This window comes from Paramisgurnus dabryanus, chromosome 17 (assembly GCF_030506205.2).
Source record: "Paramisgurnus dabryanus chromosome 17, PD_genome_1.1, whole genome shotgun sequence".
Taxonomy (NCBI): domain Eukaryota; kingdom Metazoa; phylum Chordata; class Actinopteri; order Cypriniformes; family Cobitidae; genus Paramisgurnus; species Paramisgurnus dabryanus.
This window is the reverse complement of record NC_133353.1, coordinates 30,815,341-30,833,130: the sequence shown is the minus strand read 5'-3', so window position 1 is coordinate 30,833,130 and position 17,790 is coordinate 30,815,341. Positions and strand designations below refer to the sequence as shown.

Sequence of the window (17,790 nt, the reverse complement as noted above, 5' to 3'; positions counted from 1 at the left end):
CTCGCAACCTTTTTTAAACGCTGCCGGGTAAAGATTTAAAAGGACACACGCAAAAACAGCTAATTTTTGCTCACACCTACAAAATTTGTTTTTAACATTTAAATGATCTGTGGGGTATTTTCAGCTAAAACTTCACATTCTGTACACCAAAGATTTTTTTTACACCTTAAATATGTCTTGTGAAATGTCCCCTTTAACACAATGCTCACCAGCTGAGCAACGGAACAGTTTGATGCTCCTACAAAAGTTGATTTTCATTTCTTTTTTTATAGCAAACACCTAATTTATTTTTAAAAATAAAATGACATAATACTATATAAATAAATTTCACTTACTCTTTCTAGTTCAAACAATAACCACTAAAAATAGAGCAACACACACTAAATATATTTATACTTGCTTGATGTACGTTTCTGGACGCACTCATGTGTATAAATAACATAATTTGATATATACATCAGGGAACGCTGACAGATACGTCAGGGAGAGCAGGGAGAATGAGGAAAAGCTGAGCATGACTCTCTCTCAGTCTCGCTCGCTTCTGGGGGTTCCCACAGATGGTTTGTGGGCAAATTGAATCAGTCCTATAGAAGCGTGCGGGGACTGGAGTGCTTCACCAGGGGCAGGGGGGGTTAACTGGTCCAGTCTGGGGATTCTTTCTACAGCTTGCACTATTTCGTCATCTTCTCCCCATTCATTTGCGCTAACGCTCTCTCTTTCCCGTGACAAATCGCACTAACTTACAAAAGAAAACCTATTTTTCAGTTTAATGTGACTCTTGTAAACAGCTGTGACAACTTAAGAATGACAAAGGAATCATTTCTAACATTTCTTTCTGAGGCGAGTGAAGTTAGTTTGGGAAATGGAGACATGAGAAAGACATGAGTGTAGTGCTAATGACGACTGAAAGATCAAATACTTCGGCAACGGGTATTTGGTTGAATACCTTTTCTTGGTTGAAAAGACGGGCTGGGAATGAATTGGATACAGAGCGGGGGTCCTGACACTTACATTTCCTCCAAAGATATGAGTGCTATTGCTGTTGCTTTTGCTCAAAGCCTCAAAAAAGCCTGATCTTCAGAAGGTCCACAGAGTCAACGAGCACAGGGATCAGATTTGATTTTTTTATATACATTTAAAGCAGATGTACTGTACTCTCACTGAAGAGATTACTAAGGGTTAAGTGACTGTAAACCTTATTCCACGGCATTGATGAGTTATCTCGTCAATTAAGAGAAAACATTTGCATAAAAAACGTGTTCTGATGAGGTTTTATGTTAATCTGTAATACTGAGATTATCCACTAGATTATCCATTATCCACTTATCCAATTTATAAAAAAACACTGAAGCAAATTTGTTTTATTAATTTAAACTCTGTGTATGTTTTGATAAACATTCTGAATCTGATCTCTAACAAAATTCCTTCACAAAAATGCAATTATTTTAGCTTTTGCTAATTTTTTTTAAAGGAAAAATACCCATATTTAAGAGTTTATAAGCAAAGAAAAAATATGATGAAACGTTTTTTTCCCTTTTATGGCTTGTTTAAAAGCAAATTCATTTGATATACACTGTCAAAAATAAAGGTACAAAGCTGTCACTGGGGCAGAACCCTTTGAAAAAGGTAGTAATATGTACCATTTAGGCACAAATATGCATAGGCGTCATTTACACTGGGGACGCTGGGGACATGTCCCCACCACTTTTTGAAATGGCTGATTTTGTCCCCACCACTTTTTGAAAGCATTTGGTTAAAATGTTCTGAAAAATCAAGTCATGCCTTTGTGACCCTGGTAAAAAAGTAGTACACATGGATTAAAGTTTTCCTTCAATAGAAAATTGCTAAATTATTAAATTCACTTTTCATAAAGACGACGTGTATTAAGTGGGATGTGATCAAAGCCTGGAGTGTAATCGCTACGTACTAGATCCAATACGGGTTTTGTGGCTGTATCACGTTAAGTTGAGGTAAAACTTTATTTCAGCTAGCATGGACAAACTCATAATGCAGGAAGGCGCCGATGTTTTGGAGATCGATAAAGGTGTAAAAGACCAATGGAGATTGACTTGGCTTAGCGAAATGATGAAGATTGGCAAGCCTTTTAGTTCGCGGGATAAGAAAACCAAACAGCCAGGTACCTTGCGTGTCTTTGCACAGTATGATTAGGGGTCCTGTATTTTGAGGGTAAATTATGTCTCACGTACGTGATCACCTCCGTCCCGTTTTTGACTGCTATGCTGATCTAACCAGTGGCTGATACAACGGGTTTGTTAAACTCGTAGGTAAACTTCATGTGGTGCCACAAGAACCAAGAGGCAGATAACATCCAAATCCTGTGAGAGCGATTGACGAGAATCATAAGAGGAGACTGCTTCCTAAATGCTCTCGCGGCACTTTGATGTCATCCACCTGTCGGTTCTTGCAGTTCCATTTGCGTTTGGTCACAAAAACGTAACAGTTGTACATATATTTAAGCACCGCAGTTTTAAAACAAGTGATTTTAAGCCATTCAAACACAAACAACACTGCTGTTTCTGTGTCAGAGGAGTATGCAAGTTGCGCATTCGCTTCTCATTGAGCTTATGTTGTGAGTATTTTTGCCACTTTATTGGCCTTAAATACAAACATGCGTCAAAAATTCCATCTTTCCAAGTATCCTCATATAAACACGACCATTTAGGTCTTAGGAGAAAGTAAACAGCAGAAACATTGCGCATAAAATAGCACATCAGCGCTGCCTCTATTGTAACATAATATTTTGTTGATAAAGGTACAGTCATCAAATTTACAAGTGTCACTATGGTTACAGACATCCTGTGCGAATTGTACACGAGTTTGACTGGAGTTAACTCGTTCAGGGTTTATATTCATACATAATGTTACTGTATTAGAGCTGTGACTGTAAGCTGTTGTGTGAACAGAACAGACCCTGGATTATTCGTTTATGTGTACTGAATAATATGATATGAAAAAGTTGTATTTGATCAGTCAGAAGAATTTTTTCACTTTAATCCATGGCTTCCATAGTGAACTTAACATGCTTTATTTTCGCACACTAATTTTGTACTTAATATAATAAAAATTCATATTTAGTACTTCTTAAGTTGTGATATTTTGAGACACCATCAATATGAACTAAAATGTGCTAAAAATGTATTTAAAAAATTTATTTAGGTACCACTTGTACTAGTAAACTTGAACCCATCTTTGTATGAAAGCTGAGTTCAAGTTTAATACAAGTGTATTACTAAATAATTTTTTTAATACATAGATAGTATGTTAAAAGTGCATTTTAGTTCATATTCATGGTGTCTCTAAATAGCACAGAACATCTTAAGAAGTACTAAAGATGAATTTTATATTAAGTACAAAACTAGTGTGCGAACATAAAGCACCTAAACTCTTTCACCGCCAGCGTTTTAAAAAAAAGTTGCCAGCCAGCGCCAGCGTTTTTCATGATTTTCACCAAAGTTTAATGCCTTCCAGAAAATGTTCTTCTTTAAATATATAAACATACAATATACCGAATGAAAGAACAGACCCTCTGCTTTCAAACAAAAAATACCGTTTCATCCTACCTTTAGTGGTTCTTTTGCAATCAGCTTTTGAATATGGGTAAGTTTTTGCAAAAACACCATATTTTGAGCAAAAAGCAGAGATAATTCAATTTTTATGACGGACTTTTCATACAGATCCCATTCAGAGCGATCTTTAAAACAGACACGGACATGCAGCAGCTTGCCATAGGGCAATACTTCCGGTTTTAAAAAGTTGCGGAAGGGCGCCACCTGGTGGATAATAGCGGTATTGCGGAAAGACGGAAAATCTCGTCATTGGCGGGGAAGCGTTTTCTCTTAATTGACGAGATATCTCGTCAATGGCGGGGAAAGAGTTAAGTACACTATGGAAGTGTACTACTTTTTCACCTGGGGACTTACGACTAGTTTTGTGGTCCAGGGTCACATATGTTGCGTTGTATGCTTATAGTTTTCTTTTACATGAATTTCACTGTAATTATTGACTTAATGCGCCGCTGTTTTCTACAGTATGGTGCTTTGGTACTATTCGTTTGAGCTGGTGTTGCAGGGACTGTTATATGTGCAGTCGACATTGTTAAGGGTTTTATGCTGAGTATTTTTGTGTTGTTGACTGGCCTACGCTATGCCCATCTTTGATGCACTGTTATTTAGTATTTTTCCCATACTGCTGTAATGTTTTTTCATCTGATCTTTTGTCCCCACCACTTTTCAACACAAACTGACGCCCCTGCAAATATGTATCTTTGAACTGCCAATATGTACCTTTAAAGTACTAATATACACTTTTGGGGTACAAAGGTATACCTTTTTCAAAGGGTACTGTCCCAGTGACAACTTTTGTACCTTTATTTCTGAGAGTGTATATTTGTATGTTTATATATTTTTAGAAGACATTTTTTCTGCAATGCATTTTGTGAAAATTACAAAAAATGCTGGAGGGCAACTTTTCAAATAAAAAAAAAGTCTGGCAGCGAATAAGTTAAAGGGAATATTTCATTGAAATTACATTATCATTTTCTTACAGTATATCACTATTTTCAACAAAAGTAAGGGAAACAACCTGTCAAGCTACAAAAATGACAATAAGTAATTGTGTTAGGAGCCAAAAAGTATGTTTTTTTTTATTCTTTTGTCTAGGAAAAAGCTGTTTGCATTAGTGTTGTATTGTTGTTTTAAAGAAGCTTTTTGTGATCTACTTCGGATCAATAGTGTGTATGTAAAGTCAAAATATCAACAATCATAATTTCTGTGAACCACCCCTTATATAGTATTATGCTTCAAAATCTTTAAAGGGACACTCCACATTTTTTTTAAATATGCTCATTTTTATTTCCAGGTCCCTTAGAGTTAAACATATAATTTGTACCGTATTGGAATCCATTTAGCTGATCTCCGGGTCTGGCGATACCACTTTTAGCATAGCTTAGCATAATCCATTGAATCTGATTAGACCATTAGCATCACGCTAAAAAATAACCAAAGAGTTACAATATTTTTCCTATTAAAACTTGACTCTGTAGTTACATCGTGTACTAAGAATGACGGAAAATTTAAAGTTGCGAAAATATTAAAACTCTGGGGGTTTTTTTGCGCGATGCTAATGGTCTAATCAGATTCAATGGATTATGCTAAGCTATGCTAAAAGTGGTACCGCCAGACCCGGAGATCAGCTGAATGGATTCCAAAACGGTAAAAATCAAATGTTAAACTCTTAAGGGATGTGGAAAATGAGCATATATTCAAAAAAAGTGGAGTGTCCCTTTAAGTTCAACTGTGGTTTAAATAAGCTGTCTTTTAGGCTGTAAAATAATGAAGATACCACCGAAAAACCTCTTTGTTAAATAACCCGTAACATTTCTTTAGAACGAAATGACTTTCTAATGCATTAATGCACTTTTTATTACACTGATAGGTGGAAATGAATTCCAGGATCCCGGTTGCTTTCATTATCCAGCTAGATTTCAATAAAACTGAACATCTCATGTATATGTTCATTCATTCATTCAAACCTTTATTAAACCAGGATAAAAAACTATGTGCATGTGTGTGTTGTGATGAAGAACTGTGAGGTTTCCGTCACATTTCCTGCTATCAGCATAGCATCACTACATTAAGAGAGGACAGTTTAATGACTATTGATCACATCACAGAGGTCAAGATATAAAAATTTTGGAAAAGGCAAATTTTTCCGAAACCTGTGAGGTTTGCCTTTAAAGTACGAAGGGAAAATATTTAATCAATCGGTTCTTTTCCTCAGCTGGTTTTTATCTCTGTGAGCAGGGTCTGCTGGGGTGATACGAAAGCGGCAGGCTGACAGAAATCACAGGAACATTTGAAGTGTTGACAGAAAAACCATAATTAGCCAATATCTTCAATCCAAATTCCAGCCATCCACTTTGCCAGTGAAACATACAGAGATAGTTGTGGTCTACTAAACTTCACATTTTCACTGAATCCAACTAGATATTTAATATAATCTAATTCCTTTTTAGTTTCATTTTTACATTTCACTCTCAATTCATCTTAACAAATATTTCTAGAGTGACAGACAGTCTATACTTTTTTAATTGTAGTGATTTCAAGTAAGAGAGTTTGGCATTCATGCTTTAATATTATTGCATGCTAATATTAGTAAAAAACAACCCAAAATACATTAAACATCCACAAGGCTCATTTACCTCCATCTGAGGTAGTGCAGGTGACCTCAGGGCTGGTGATGTTGTGAGCTCCGTTGGACACAGTCAAGGAAAGGTTGTACTCTGTGCTGGGCTGCAGGTCAGAGATCACCACGGACGTCACATTGGGGTCAAGTGTAAAAGTCTGCATGTGCTGAGGCCCATTCACCGTAAGGATGTAGACCTCCACCCTTCCTTGCAAATCATGCACAGCTGGGAACAGAATGATACCAAGATTTGAAAACCTATTTTTGGTCAAGGGCCAGGATAAGCTTAAAAAAAGAGGATTCTTACTGGGAGTGGACCAGTTGACCAGGATTGCAGTATGATTCAGAACTTGGATGGACGCGTTGGTGGGGATGAGGGGTTGCCCGGCCAGTGTGACCCCTGTGGTGACGTCTCCTGAAGAGTGGCCTACGTCATTGTGAACCAGAAGCTTGTACTCGTACCACGAGTATCTGCAACACGTTAACAACATTCAGGACACTGCCTGGACATTTTCTGATATTTTTATTATTATGTAAAGCGTTGTTGCTTTAGCTTTGTTGTTTTAGCAAATTTTGCTTTTATATTAGCCTGGGTGCCAGCCGAATTTAGCCCCGCCCACAACATTTCAGGTCGGGAAGTTCGGTCTGGTGTCGCTCCTTTGGAGGCCAACTATGCTCGAACCAAAGCTGGTTGAACCACTCAAATTGTCAGGGAGGGCTTTATACGAGGATGGACAGATGATCAACAGAAACGTAATCAACCACGTCACCAAAGAGCACTTGTGTTAAATTCGTTTACAACAAAGACGGCTGCCGCTGGAGAATTGAGATGTTAAGATTCTGCCATCGAGTCTTTTCTAGAAGATATCGACAGTGCATTGATTTTAAAAGAGGAACAGAGAAACGCGATCAAGGCATTTCTTGATCGGAAAGATGTTTTTGCTGTCCCTCCTACGGGATTCAGCAAAAGTTTAATTTATTAGCTGGCTCCGATGGTCGCTAAGAAGATGGGACACAATGAAAATGGGTAACTCCGTGTGCACGTCAACGTGGATAAAACTAGCGGTCGTTGCTAGCTCCTTTTCGGAAGCCTGTGGATGAAATGTAACTTACAAATGGTATGAGACAGTGTGACTGTATGACTTAGTAAATAACTCACAATGTCGTGATATGAATGAAATGTTGTTAACATAGTAGGTGTCGATGTACTGCAAAAAGGACAGATGCCATTTCAACATACGTCACACACTCGGTTGCTGATTGGTTGTAGATCTATCCAATTAGGTGCAGAGGCATTTTTTGTCTTGGTTCGGTTGAAAGATGCCCCATAATCACAGCCCAATGGAGCGGCATCAGACTAAATTCTGACTAGAATTGACAACGTCAGACTATACAGTATATATTTGGGTGATTCTCACGAAAACTTGGTTTTAAAAATGTCAAATATGAAAATGTAAAAATTGCTTAAATTTACTTTTTTTCCCACCAGACATTGAAAAACAAAGTCTAGAGTAAATGGGAACATTAATTTAAACACTTTTACTTATCATTTAACACTTTTTGTAACATAATTAAAAAAATTAGTCCTAAAAAATCTCATTACCGCAACAGTCAGAAAACATCAACACTGACATATTTTCAAAATGACATGACAAACCTGAAAGAACATAATTTGGAGATTCTGCACATGCATTTAAAATCAAAGTATTATGCTTCTATTAATTAAATTAACATTTAATAAGCATCTGTTGCGGTAATGATAATCAAAATGTCGTGTAAGCATTCTGACAAGACAATATTTCAAATTAACTGTAAAAAATGATCTTACCTGGTAGCCATCTTGAAGTAACTGGTCCATGTGCTTGGTCACTCAAAATCAAACTTTATTAAAATTCTGTATGTGTGCTTAAACTGTTCTCAAAAAGTGTTGCGGAGGATGAGAACATCAGGCATGGACACATAATTTTCCTAATTTTTCTTCATTATTATTATACATGAATATTCAGTAAATATTTTTTCTGTCATCTAAAGTAGTCTAGCAAAACATCCATTTATTTTTTTTCTAAATATTTTTGTGTTAATCTGATTAAATTACAACATAACGCATGTCCAAACACAGCCGGACACATTGCGGTAATGAGAATTTCAGCAGAAAATGAGATAAAATTGACAAATTATAAATTCTTATGTTGAAATCACACGTTGTGCAAGGTAGAACACAGTATTGTGTTAATTCTGATGCTTTTTAATATTACTATATTACACATTTTATAGCTAAAATCATTAGTGCCGTGGTGTTTCAATGGTTTCGTGAGAATCACCCATTTATATGATGCAAATTATATACAAATGACGCAAATTTCACTAAATTAAGCGAGTTAACTTAAAATGTTCAATCGTCCAACTATGCGGGAATAGCACGAATTATTCGCTTCATTCGCATCTTGTGTGCACGCAAAGTAATGGTCGTCACCATGGTGGGCTAATTGCTTTTTTACTGTTTTTTTACTATAATAATTATAAATGCTTTAATAAATATATAAAAATAAAATCATTTATAAAGCATAACAATTGTATACAGTATATGCTTTCTGTGTAATATTTGTTTGTGTTTATAGTGCTGCTTGACTAATTAAATATTTTACATAAAGTCAAGTTCAAAGTTAATCATTCACAAGGACTGAAAACATTTAAACAAAGTGTGACATTAATCTAAATGACATAAGCGGCGATACAAGAGAAACAATTGGGGCTTTTGTGTTGGAGTTTTTCAGCGTACACACAAGGAGTGCCAGAGAAAGATTAGCTGAAAACAATTTAATTCTATGAAATATTTGCTCAAAGTATCTCTGAGCAGCATTAAAAAGATGGCATCGCTGCACAGAAACTGTTTTGTACACACAAGCGAAGTTTGCATTAAAGCTAATTTCAGTAATCTCACCTGCTAAGGCCTTTATCTTCATGAAACAATTTGGTTCCTGCGTAAACGTTGTACCACAGATTCAAATCTTCAGGGGGCCGGGAGGCCAGGGGCTGCTGGGTTTTCCGTCTCAACAGCTCGAATCTGAGGGCAGCCGAAACAGGCAGATAATCAGAGCGTGCTTCACTCCTGCCATTTCGCCCGCGCCGCTGTTTTGCTGGGTTCGCGCTTTTGTCTTTCTCTCTCTCCCTCAACAGTAATGCTAATTTCGTCTGTAATCAGGAGAGCTCAGCTTAATGTGCGCTTTATAAGCCTAGTTAAACAAACAGAGCAGCGACGGGAAAAGTAGTCATGAATTTTAATCGTCTGCCGTGAACGCAGACCTTTATTTACCACCTAATCAGCTCAAAACCAGACTAAAATACACAGCGAAAGAAGAACGAGAACTTTTATGCTGGGCTTCACGACAGAGGAAAGCGCTTGCTGTTCTTTCGCATCTAATCACATTACAAGGAGAGTTATTGGATGATTCTCTACAGGTTTGAAACATTTCTTTATTAAATGAATTGAATTAAGCTTAAAAACATGCACATTTTGGGCATTTAGGCACATATTTAACCAATAGTACACACTTTAAGAGCTTGGTTTTGCAATGATATTACGCATTACCCGAAAATAGTCCCCTGCTATTGAAAATTACCAAGGAGTGGTGCGTATTATCATTGCCTCCTGCAGACATGGTACGGCAGCAAATTCCTTGATTATTACGAGAGTATAGTTCCTAGACAAATCTGCCTATAAAATCGTAAATTTAAATGTTTAAATAGGAGAAATATTGAAACTCTTTTGTTATTTTTAGCACGATGCTAATGGTCTAATCAGACTCTATGGATTATGCTAAGCTATGCTAAAAGTGGTAGCGCCAGACCCGGAGATCAGCTGAATGGATTCCAAAATGGTAAAAATCAAATGTTTAACGCTAGGGGAGCTGGAAAATTAGCATATTTTCAAAATGCCAGTAAATCCAAAAAAATCTGTACTCCCATCAATTTAACATCTAAAAAAACAAAATGCATATGGATTATGGAATAAGGTCAGTTTAAAAATAACTGTCCACTTGTCTTTTGTAAATCTTGGCATAGGTTTAATGTGCAAAAACTTTTTTTGAAAATATGCTAATTTTCCAGCTCCCCTAGGGTTAAACATTTGATTTTTACCGTTTTGGAATCCATTCAGCCGATCTCCGGGTCTGGCGCAAGCACTTTTAGCATAGCTTAGCACAATCCATTGAATCTGATTAGACCATTAGCATCGCGCTAAAAAATAACCAAGAGTTTTGATATTTTTCCTATTTAAAACTTGACTTTTCTGCAGTTATATTGTGTACCAAGACCGACGGAAAATTCAAAGTTATGATTTTCTAGGCAGATATGGCTAGGAACTATACTCTCATTCTGGCGTAATAATCAAGGACTTTGCTGCCGTAACATGGATGCAAATAAAAAAATCAAATGTAAAAATCCAAAACGGTAAAAATCAAATGTTTAACTCTAGGGGAGCTGGAAAATTAGCATATTTCCAAAAAAAGTGGAGTGTCCCTTTAACATATATACTTGTGTACACTGCAAACAGTGAAAGTTGGAACTACTTTTAAAAATTATTTTAATTGGTAACACCTTAATAATGTAAGCTTTTTTAACTTATATTTTTTACTTAAAAGTCACAATGAAATGACAATAGCAATTGTCTTATTTGTCCCGTCATGACATATACAGTATCCGAGTAAAACTGCTTCTGAAATGAGAAAAAAAGTAGGGCGGGACTTGAACTCGTCCATTGAGAACTGATAGGATCGTTGGAAGTTAGGTCATGTTGCTAACTGCTAATGGCTGTGATCTTTTCCTGGGCCTCGCCCTCATGGTATTTGTATTTATAAAAAGTTATTTGTAAAAAAATACCACAATATTCCCCCCAAATTTTTGTTTTTAATTTTAATTTCATTGTGACTTAAAAGTGAGAAAATTTAAGTTGGATTTTTTTTTAGGTGTCATAAATCGAAGTAATTTTTCAAGTTAATTTAACTTTTACATTTTTACATTGTAGCATTATTAGTGCTACTTTTTCAGCTGCATCAGCGCACTGCTTCTATTTCTCACTCGCAGAATCAAACTAAAAATTTAGCTAATCCAATCAAAATTTCCATCTTGGAAATAAAATTTCTTTTTTCAGAAAAACTTAAATATAGATATGTGAGGCACAACAGATACCCAAGGCTAAAATTATCCACACACCAAACTGAACAGAACCTATATGTTAAAAAGTACCACACTACAGGTTAACATTAATAGTTTACCTTACGTTGGGTCCATTTGGCCTTGACGGCATTTGCCACGAAACAGCCAGAAGGGTTTCGCTGACAGCTACCACAGAGAGGGACGAAAGACCCTGTGGAATTGTGGATAATGTAGTAACCAGAGTCGGAAGGCTTTCGGTGCATCCTCCGACGTGACCTCCACCGCCCGAGCAGGCGAGAATGGTGATGGTATAGTTGGTGTAGGGCACCAGGTTGGTTACGGTGTGGTTGAGCACAGACACATTAGTGTGTAAGATACGTGGATCGGGCATGCGGATCTCATAACGTTCAATCTCTCCATTAGGCATAAGTGGAGCCGACCATGTAACCTGCATGAAAACATGGAATTGGGAATGTGAGTATCTGACACTGGCATACTTGCACTTATGTGGCCATAAACTAAAATGGTTTCACGAGTGAGTCTAAAGTCCGGAGAAGGAACAACTCAGTATCCAATGCAGTATCACAATGTACCATCTCAGGCTTTTAGATCGATGAGATTTTGGAACGTATGCCATGTGATGAAGACATCCTGACTTTGACCCAAGACAGAATATTCCCCTCATTACATTTAAAAGAGGCCCGAGCCCCTGGAGATCATAATGAAATCCTAATGGAATTGCATAGGAAGCTGCTACGCTACTGCGACATGCTCTTTTTGGAGAGAACAGGGATGTCGGCATTTGAAAGATGCATTAAACATATTGTGTATGTCTGGGGAGAGGAGATCAAATAGGAGATTGGATAAATGTTGGGTTTAGGATTATTTAGAAAAGAATAATGGATATGGTGTTGAATGCAGGGAATACTTTCAATCCAACTTTTTTGAGGTCTAAAAATAAACTAATTAGGACTCTACAGTAATCTTTAATTTGAGTGATCAGTTTTATTTAATTTTGGGATTTTCCATTTTTATTCCCTTTTAAGAGTACAGTACTGTCCTAAGATCCCACGCTAACCTGTACTTCGCTACATCATGCAGATGTAGCCCGAAAAAGTGTTTTGAAAGAGTTTAAAAAAATATTTTATAATCTATGGTGTGCACTTTGAGAAAAGGTTTCTGTTATTCTTTAATCAATTTAGGTTAAAAATACTCCAAATAAAGGAGTTACCACTATTGAAACCATCAACCCTTGCTACAGTAAAAGAGTTTGCCATAAGCACAGTAAAGCTGCTAACATCCCAACAGAAATTCAATATAGCATATGCTAATGAGAACAGTTGTTTTTTTGGCTTTTACATGTAGAAGACTTCTCATCCAGTTAAACACATGAATGTAGCACTTAACAAATTAATGAAATAATAACATTATTACAATGCACTAAACTGCCGGTTAGGGGAAAATGAATAATGCAAGCAAGTTTATGCAAATACTGCCTTTGTTTGAAGTGGTAAGCATTTCCATCCGTGTTTCTTGGCACGAGCATGCAACAACTAACAAAGCGAGAAAAAGAGAGAGAGGGTGCACGGCTTTACTAAGCTGCAAAGCTTGTTTGGTTACATTAACTTCAGTACTCCGACTGACGAATTTAAGGGGTCTCTACAATAGCTAATATAAGCTAATCTTTGAACATTCACAAATAATGATGCGAATTAAGTGTGTTTCTATCAAGTTGTTCGAGTGAATGATGGTGATATTGGTAACCTAATAACCAACAGTACTTGTTAAACAAGACATGATGTTATCAGGAGAAACAGATGATCAGTCACGTGGGTTTAATGTACGTCAGAATTTATTCAGCTAATGTGTTTCCATTTCCTATTATTGGCATTTAGTCCATTTTTCGCATATGTCTAAAAGTACTTCAAGCAAGTGTAAAAATGTTTTTGCAAATTAAGGGATTTTTATTCGTAATTTGGTGTTTCCACCACTTGTTTTGTCCTTCAAAATGCGCATAAAAACAGGGTAATGGAAACATAGCAAATGAGGCTTTCCATTTGCTTGGCCAAAGCTTAAAGGGACACTCCACTTTTTGGAAAATATTTTCCAGCTCCCCTAGAGTTAAACAATTGAGTTTTACCGTTTAGGAGGCCATTCAGTCGATCTCCGAGTCTGGCGGTACCACTTTTAGCATATCTTAGCATAATCCATTGAATCTGATTAGACCATTAGCATCGTGCTAAAAAATAACCAAAGAGTTTTGAAATTTTCCTATTTAAAACTTGACTCTATTGAAGTGACATCATGTACTAAGAATGATAGAAATTTAAAAGTTGCAATTTTCTAGGCCAATATGGCTAGGAACTATACTCTCATTCTGGCGTAATAATCAAGGACTTTGCTTTAGTTGACCATGTGTTCAGCAGGCGTAGTGATATTACGCAGTGCCTGAAAATAGTGCCAGCTACTGAAAGTTACCAAGGGGACTATTTTTGTGCGCTGCATAATATTATTGTGCCTGCTGCACACATGGTACAGCAGCAAAGTCCTTGATTATTATGCCGGAATGGGAGTATAGTTCCTAGCCATATCGACCTAGAAAATCGCAACTTTTAATTTTATGTCGTTCTCAGTACACGATGTAACTCAGAAGAGTCAAGTTTTAAATAGGAAAAATATCAAAACTCTTTGGTTATGTTTGAACGTGATGCTTATGGTCTAATCAGATTCAATGAATTATGCTAAGCTATGCTAAAAGCGGTACTGCCAGACACGGGGATTGTCTGAATCGATTCCCCAACGGTAAAACTCAATTGTTTAACTCTAGGGGAGCTGAAAAATTAGCCTATTTAAAAAAGTGGAGTATCCCTTAAAAGCCACAATATGTACGATTTTTTTAATAAAATATCCAAAAACCACTTGGACAGTGTGAAATAACACGGAGATGTGTACTTATATTATCCCTAAAGTTCCCAAGGATTAGTAAATCCAGAGAAATTCCTATTTTAAATAATGTGTCGTCCCTTGTTGCCTTTTTAGTGGCCTAATATCTGAGCTATCCTCATGCATTATTGTGAAATAGCGACGTTTAGTAGTGAAAATTCTACATATTGTGCCTTTAATAAAGCTCGCATTGTGTATCATATCAAAGCAAAATAAACTGGGGAAGATCTTTAACTTTAAAATGCTTTTTCAAACGCAAATCTAGCGATGGTCCTGGTGACGGCTCCAGAGGAGTTCCCATAATTCTGACTGACATAATTGGCTGTTACTCAAGAAGAGGCTACTGTATGTAATGACCTGAAATCCAAATATCAATAGTTGATACCATAAAGATGTCACTAAAATAATGATGAAAGCTGTGAAAAGAAACATGACATATTTTGACTAACAATCACGGCAAAGATCTCATTTGCACCTCATTGGTATATAGAGGGAGGGGACGGGTTTGGGGGTCACCCCATAAATGTACACCCAAATGCTATATACAAATGAATTCTCAGTGTTGAATTATACCTGTACTGACTCTGGTCCCAATGCAGTGGCATGGGGCGGCTGTAGACCTGCAGGTCGTGAGGGCCTAGTGGTCACATTTGCCCACTCACTACTATTGGATCCTCCCATCCTGGTGTTTGCCACAATGCGGTATTCGTAAGTGCACCACGGGCTAAGGGCAGATGAACTATCCAGATATGTAAGAGTCTTGTTGGGCAGCAGAGTGGCAACAGTGTGAACCTCATGTGTGCCAAATACCCTCCTCTCTACGGTGTAACCGTCCAGCTCACCGTTGGAGCGGAGCGGTGGTGCCCAGTTCATGAGCACTGATGTGGGGGTGTCAGAGTAAAGCTGTGGAGCTGGGACATCTTCTGGAGGAGCTGGAGGGGTGCGAATGGCATGGGATTGAGCGGATAGAGTGCAGCCGGCTGCTGTGCATGCTTCCACCTGTATAGTGTAGTGCTGATAGGGTGCTAGCTGAGAGAGGTTGTGGTCGGTGCTGTTTCCTGGCACGCTGGCACTTAGCTGGTGGTTTTGGTAGATGTTGTAATGGGTGATTATGCCGTTGGGTTGGGACGGAGGAGACCAGGAGACGGAGGCATTTCTGGGGTTGACATCGGACAGGACAGGCGGGTCAACCGAACCAGGCCCTGAAAAGAAAGGATAAAAACAACTGTGTGTATATAAAAAAATAAGTTATTTAAGATAGCTTTAAATGAGTTGAACCACGTGATGGATGAGTTTGGATGATGTCTGTGATCTAGAGAGTAGCAGCTTCTATCTGACAGCCTGGCCTTAAGACTGACAACACAAGGACAGAAGCCGGTCTGATTTTCTGGATTAAAATGTAGAGCGGGCGATGTGCAAATCAGCTCATTTGCCAAAGAGGATGGAGTCGGCCGCCGCATATCACAAGCAAATATGAGATTATGTATATGGATTTATTCGATAGAGGTTATGCGGCTATAAGGTTATAAGAGAAAGCTGCTATGTGTGAAGAGCATGTGGTGAATTGATGAAATCACTTATGTTTCCTGCCTGGCCATTTTCTTTAAGTGGTTACAACAACAGCCAACACGACACTAATATCTAAAACCCTCAATGGATCTTCAGAAGTTGGGAGGTTTAGGTAAATGTCATAATTACTTGGCCACACACAAACACTCACGGATTTACTATGACAGGAACACAAACTCTCATACAGTATGTGAAGAATGGTTTATTAGTACGATTTAGTCATGTATCTCAACTGGCACAGCACTGCAATAGCAGCACAAAGGTTGTGGGTTCGAATCCAAGGAAACACACATACTGATTAAATGTACAGTATAGCTTAAATCGCTTTGCATAAAAGCTTTGCCAAATCCATAAATGTAATGTAAATGTACGATCCAGGCATCTTGCATTATACAAAACTTATTAAGACATACTTAGATTGTACAGGATCATACACAACGCAGACTTAAAGATGAATTGTGAAATTTTTAGAAGAATCTCTTGACAGAAATGCAATATGAAATACATAACTATATTATCAGTGATGTATAAAGGCCTTACATAACGAACTGTTCTGTTTTTATTATATATGAATGAGCAGTTTTTATCTACATACACCACGGGTACCCATACATGGAAGTTGGCATTTTACAGTATACCGCCATGTTTCCACAGTAGCCTTAAACTGACAAACTGCTCTATATAGCGTTTTTTGTCACTACGTTGTCTCAGATGAAAACATGTTTGTCCTGTGGCTGCTACCGTAGCTTCTCTATGCGTTTTGAAAGGGAGGGGTGAGATGTAAGTTTTAAACGTGCAGATCATTTCAAACTACTGTAGTCTCGGTCTGTTTTTGGTGTACTTTAAAGGGACACTTCACTTTTTTAAAATAGGCTAATTTTCCAGCTCCCCTAGAGTTAAACATTAGATTTTTTTCCGTTTTGAAACCCATTCAGCTGATCTCCGGGTCTGGCGGTAGCATTTTTAGCATAGCTTAGCATAATCCATTGAATCTGATTAGACCATTAGCATCGCCCTAAAACATAACCAAAGTTTTGATATTTTACCTATTTAAAACTTGACTCTTCTGTAGTTAACATTGTGTACTAAGACTGACAGAAAATTTAAAGTTGCGATTTTCTAGGCAGATATGGCTAGGAACTATACTCTCATTCCGGCGTAATAATCAAGGACTTTGCTGATGTAACATGGCTCCAGCAGGCGCAATGATATTACACAGCGCCTGAAAATAGTCCCCTGCTATTGAAAGCAAGCCCTGAAAAGTGAAGCCAAAATGTCGATCGCCCCCCAGTGTCTGGTCCCAGTATAGGTCATAAACCCTGCCTCCCCATGATATTCAATGGGACTTGAGACCAACTAAACTATTTAATTACACTTCAATTATCTTTTTTCTGAACCTGGTTTCTGTCATTTATTGTAGTTTTTAACACGCTGATGTAAATTCAAATGTTTGTTTTTAAAATAAGTTTGTGTTTAGTTAGTTATTTAATGATATAAAAACGGTGGTGTCACGTCATGATTGACAGCTGTGATATTGTGTGATATGCGCATTCTGCGAGAGCGAGGGCGGGGTCTTGATTTTGCGGCTTTACTTTATGCTCACTACTGCGAAGGACTGGTGCCGAACTCACTAAATTAGAGTAATCGTTCCTAGCCGTATTGGCCTAGAAAATCGCAACTTTTAATTTTATGTTGGTCTTGGTACACGATGTAACTACAGAGGAGTCAAGTTTTAAATAGGAAAAATATTGAAACGCTTTGGTTATTTTTTAGCACGATGCTAATGGTCTAATTAGATTCAATGGATTATGCTAAGCTATGCTAAAAGTGCTAGCGCCACTCCCAGAGATCAGCTGAATGGATTCCTGGTAAAAATCAAATGTTTAACTCTAGGGGAGCTGGAAAATGAGCATATTTTCA

At 37.5% G+C, this 17,790-nt stretch overlaps 1 protein-coding gene across 1 annotated transcript in view; it reads right to left on the bottom strand.

The window, feature by feature from the left end:
* Positions 1-17,790, bottom strand: part of ush2a (Usher syndrome 2A (autosomal recessive, mild)) — a 328,961-nt gene that overhangs the window by 123,057 nt on the left and 188,114 nt on the right. The window contains exons 40-44 of the mRNA XM_065288316.2: positions 14,875-15,503; positions 11,478-11,806; positions 9,146-9,268; positions 6,512-6,675; positions 6,221-6,430 (exon numbers count right to left, since the gene is read on the bottom strand). Of these exons, the coding sequence (XP_065144388.2) occupies positions 6,221-6,430; positions 6,512-6,675; positions 9,146-9,268; positions 11,478-11,806; positions 14,875-15,503 (1,455 nt within the window). The remainder of the gene's footprint in view (positions 1-6,220; positions 6,431-6,511; positions 6,676-9,145; positions 9,269-11,477; positions 11,807-14,874; positions 15,504-17,790) is intronic.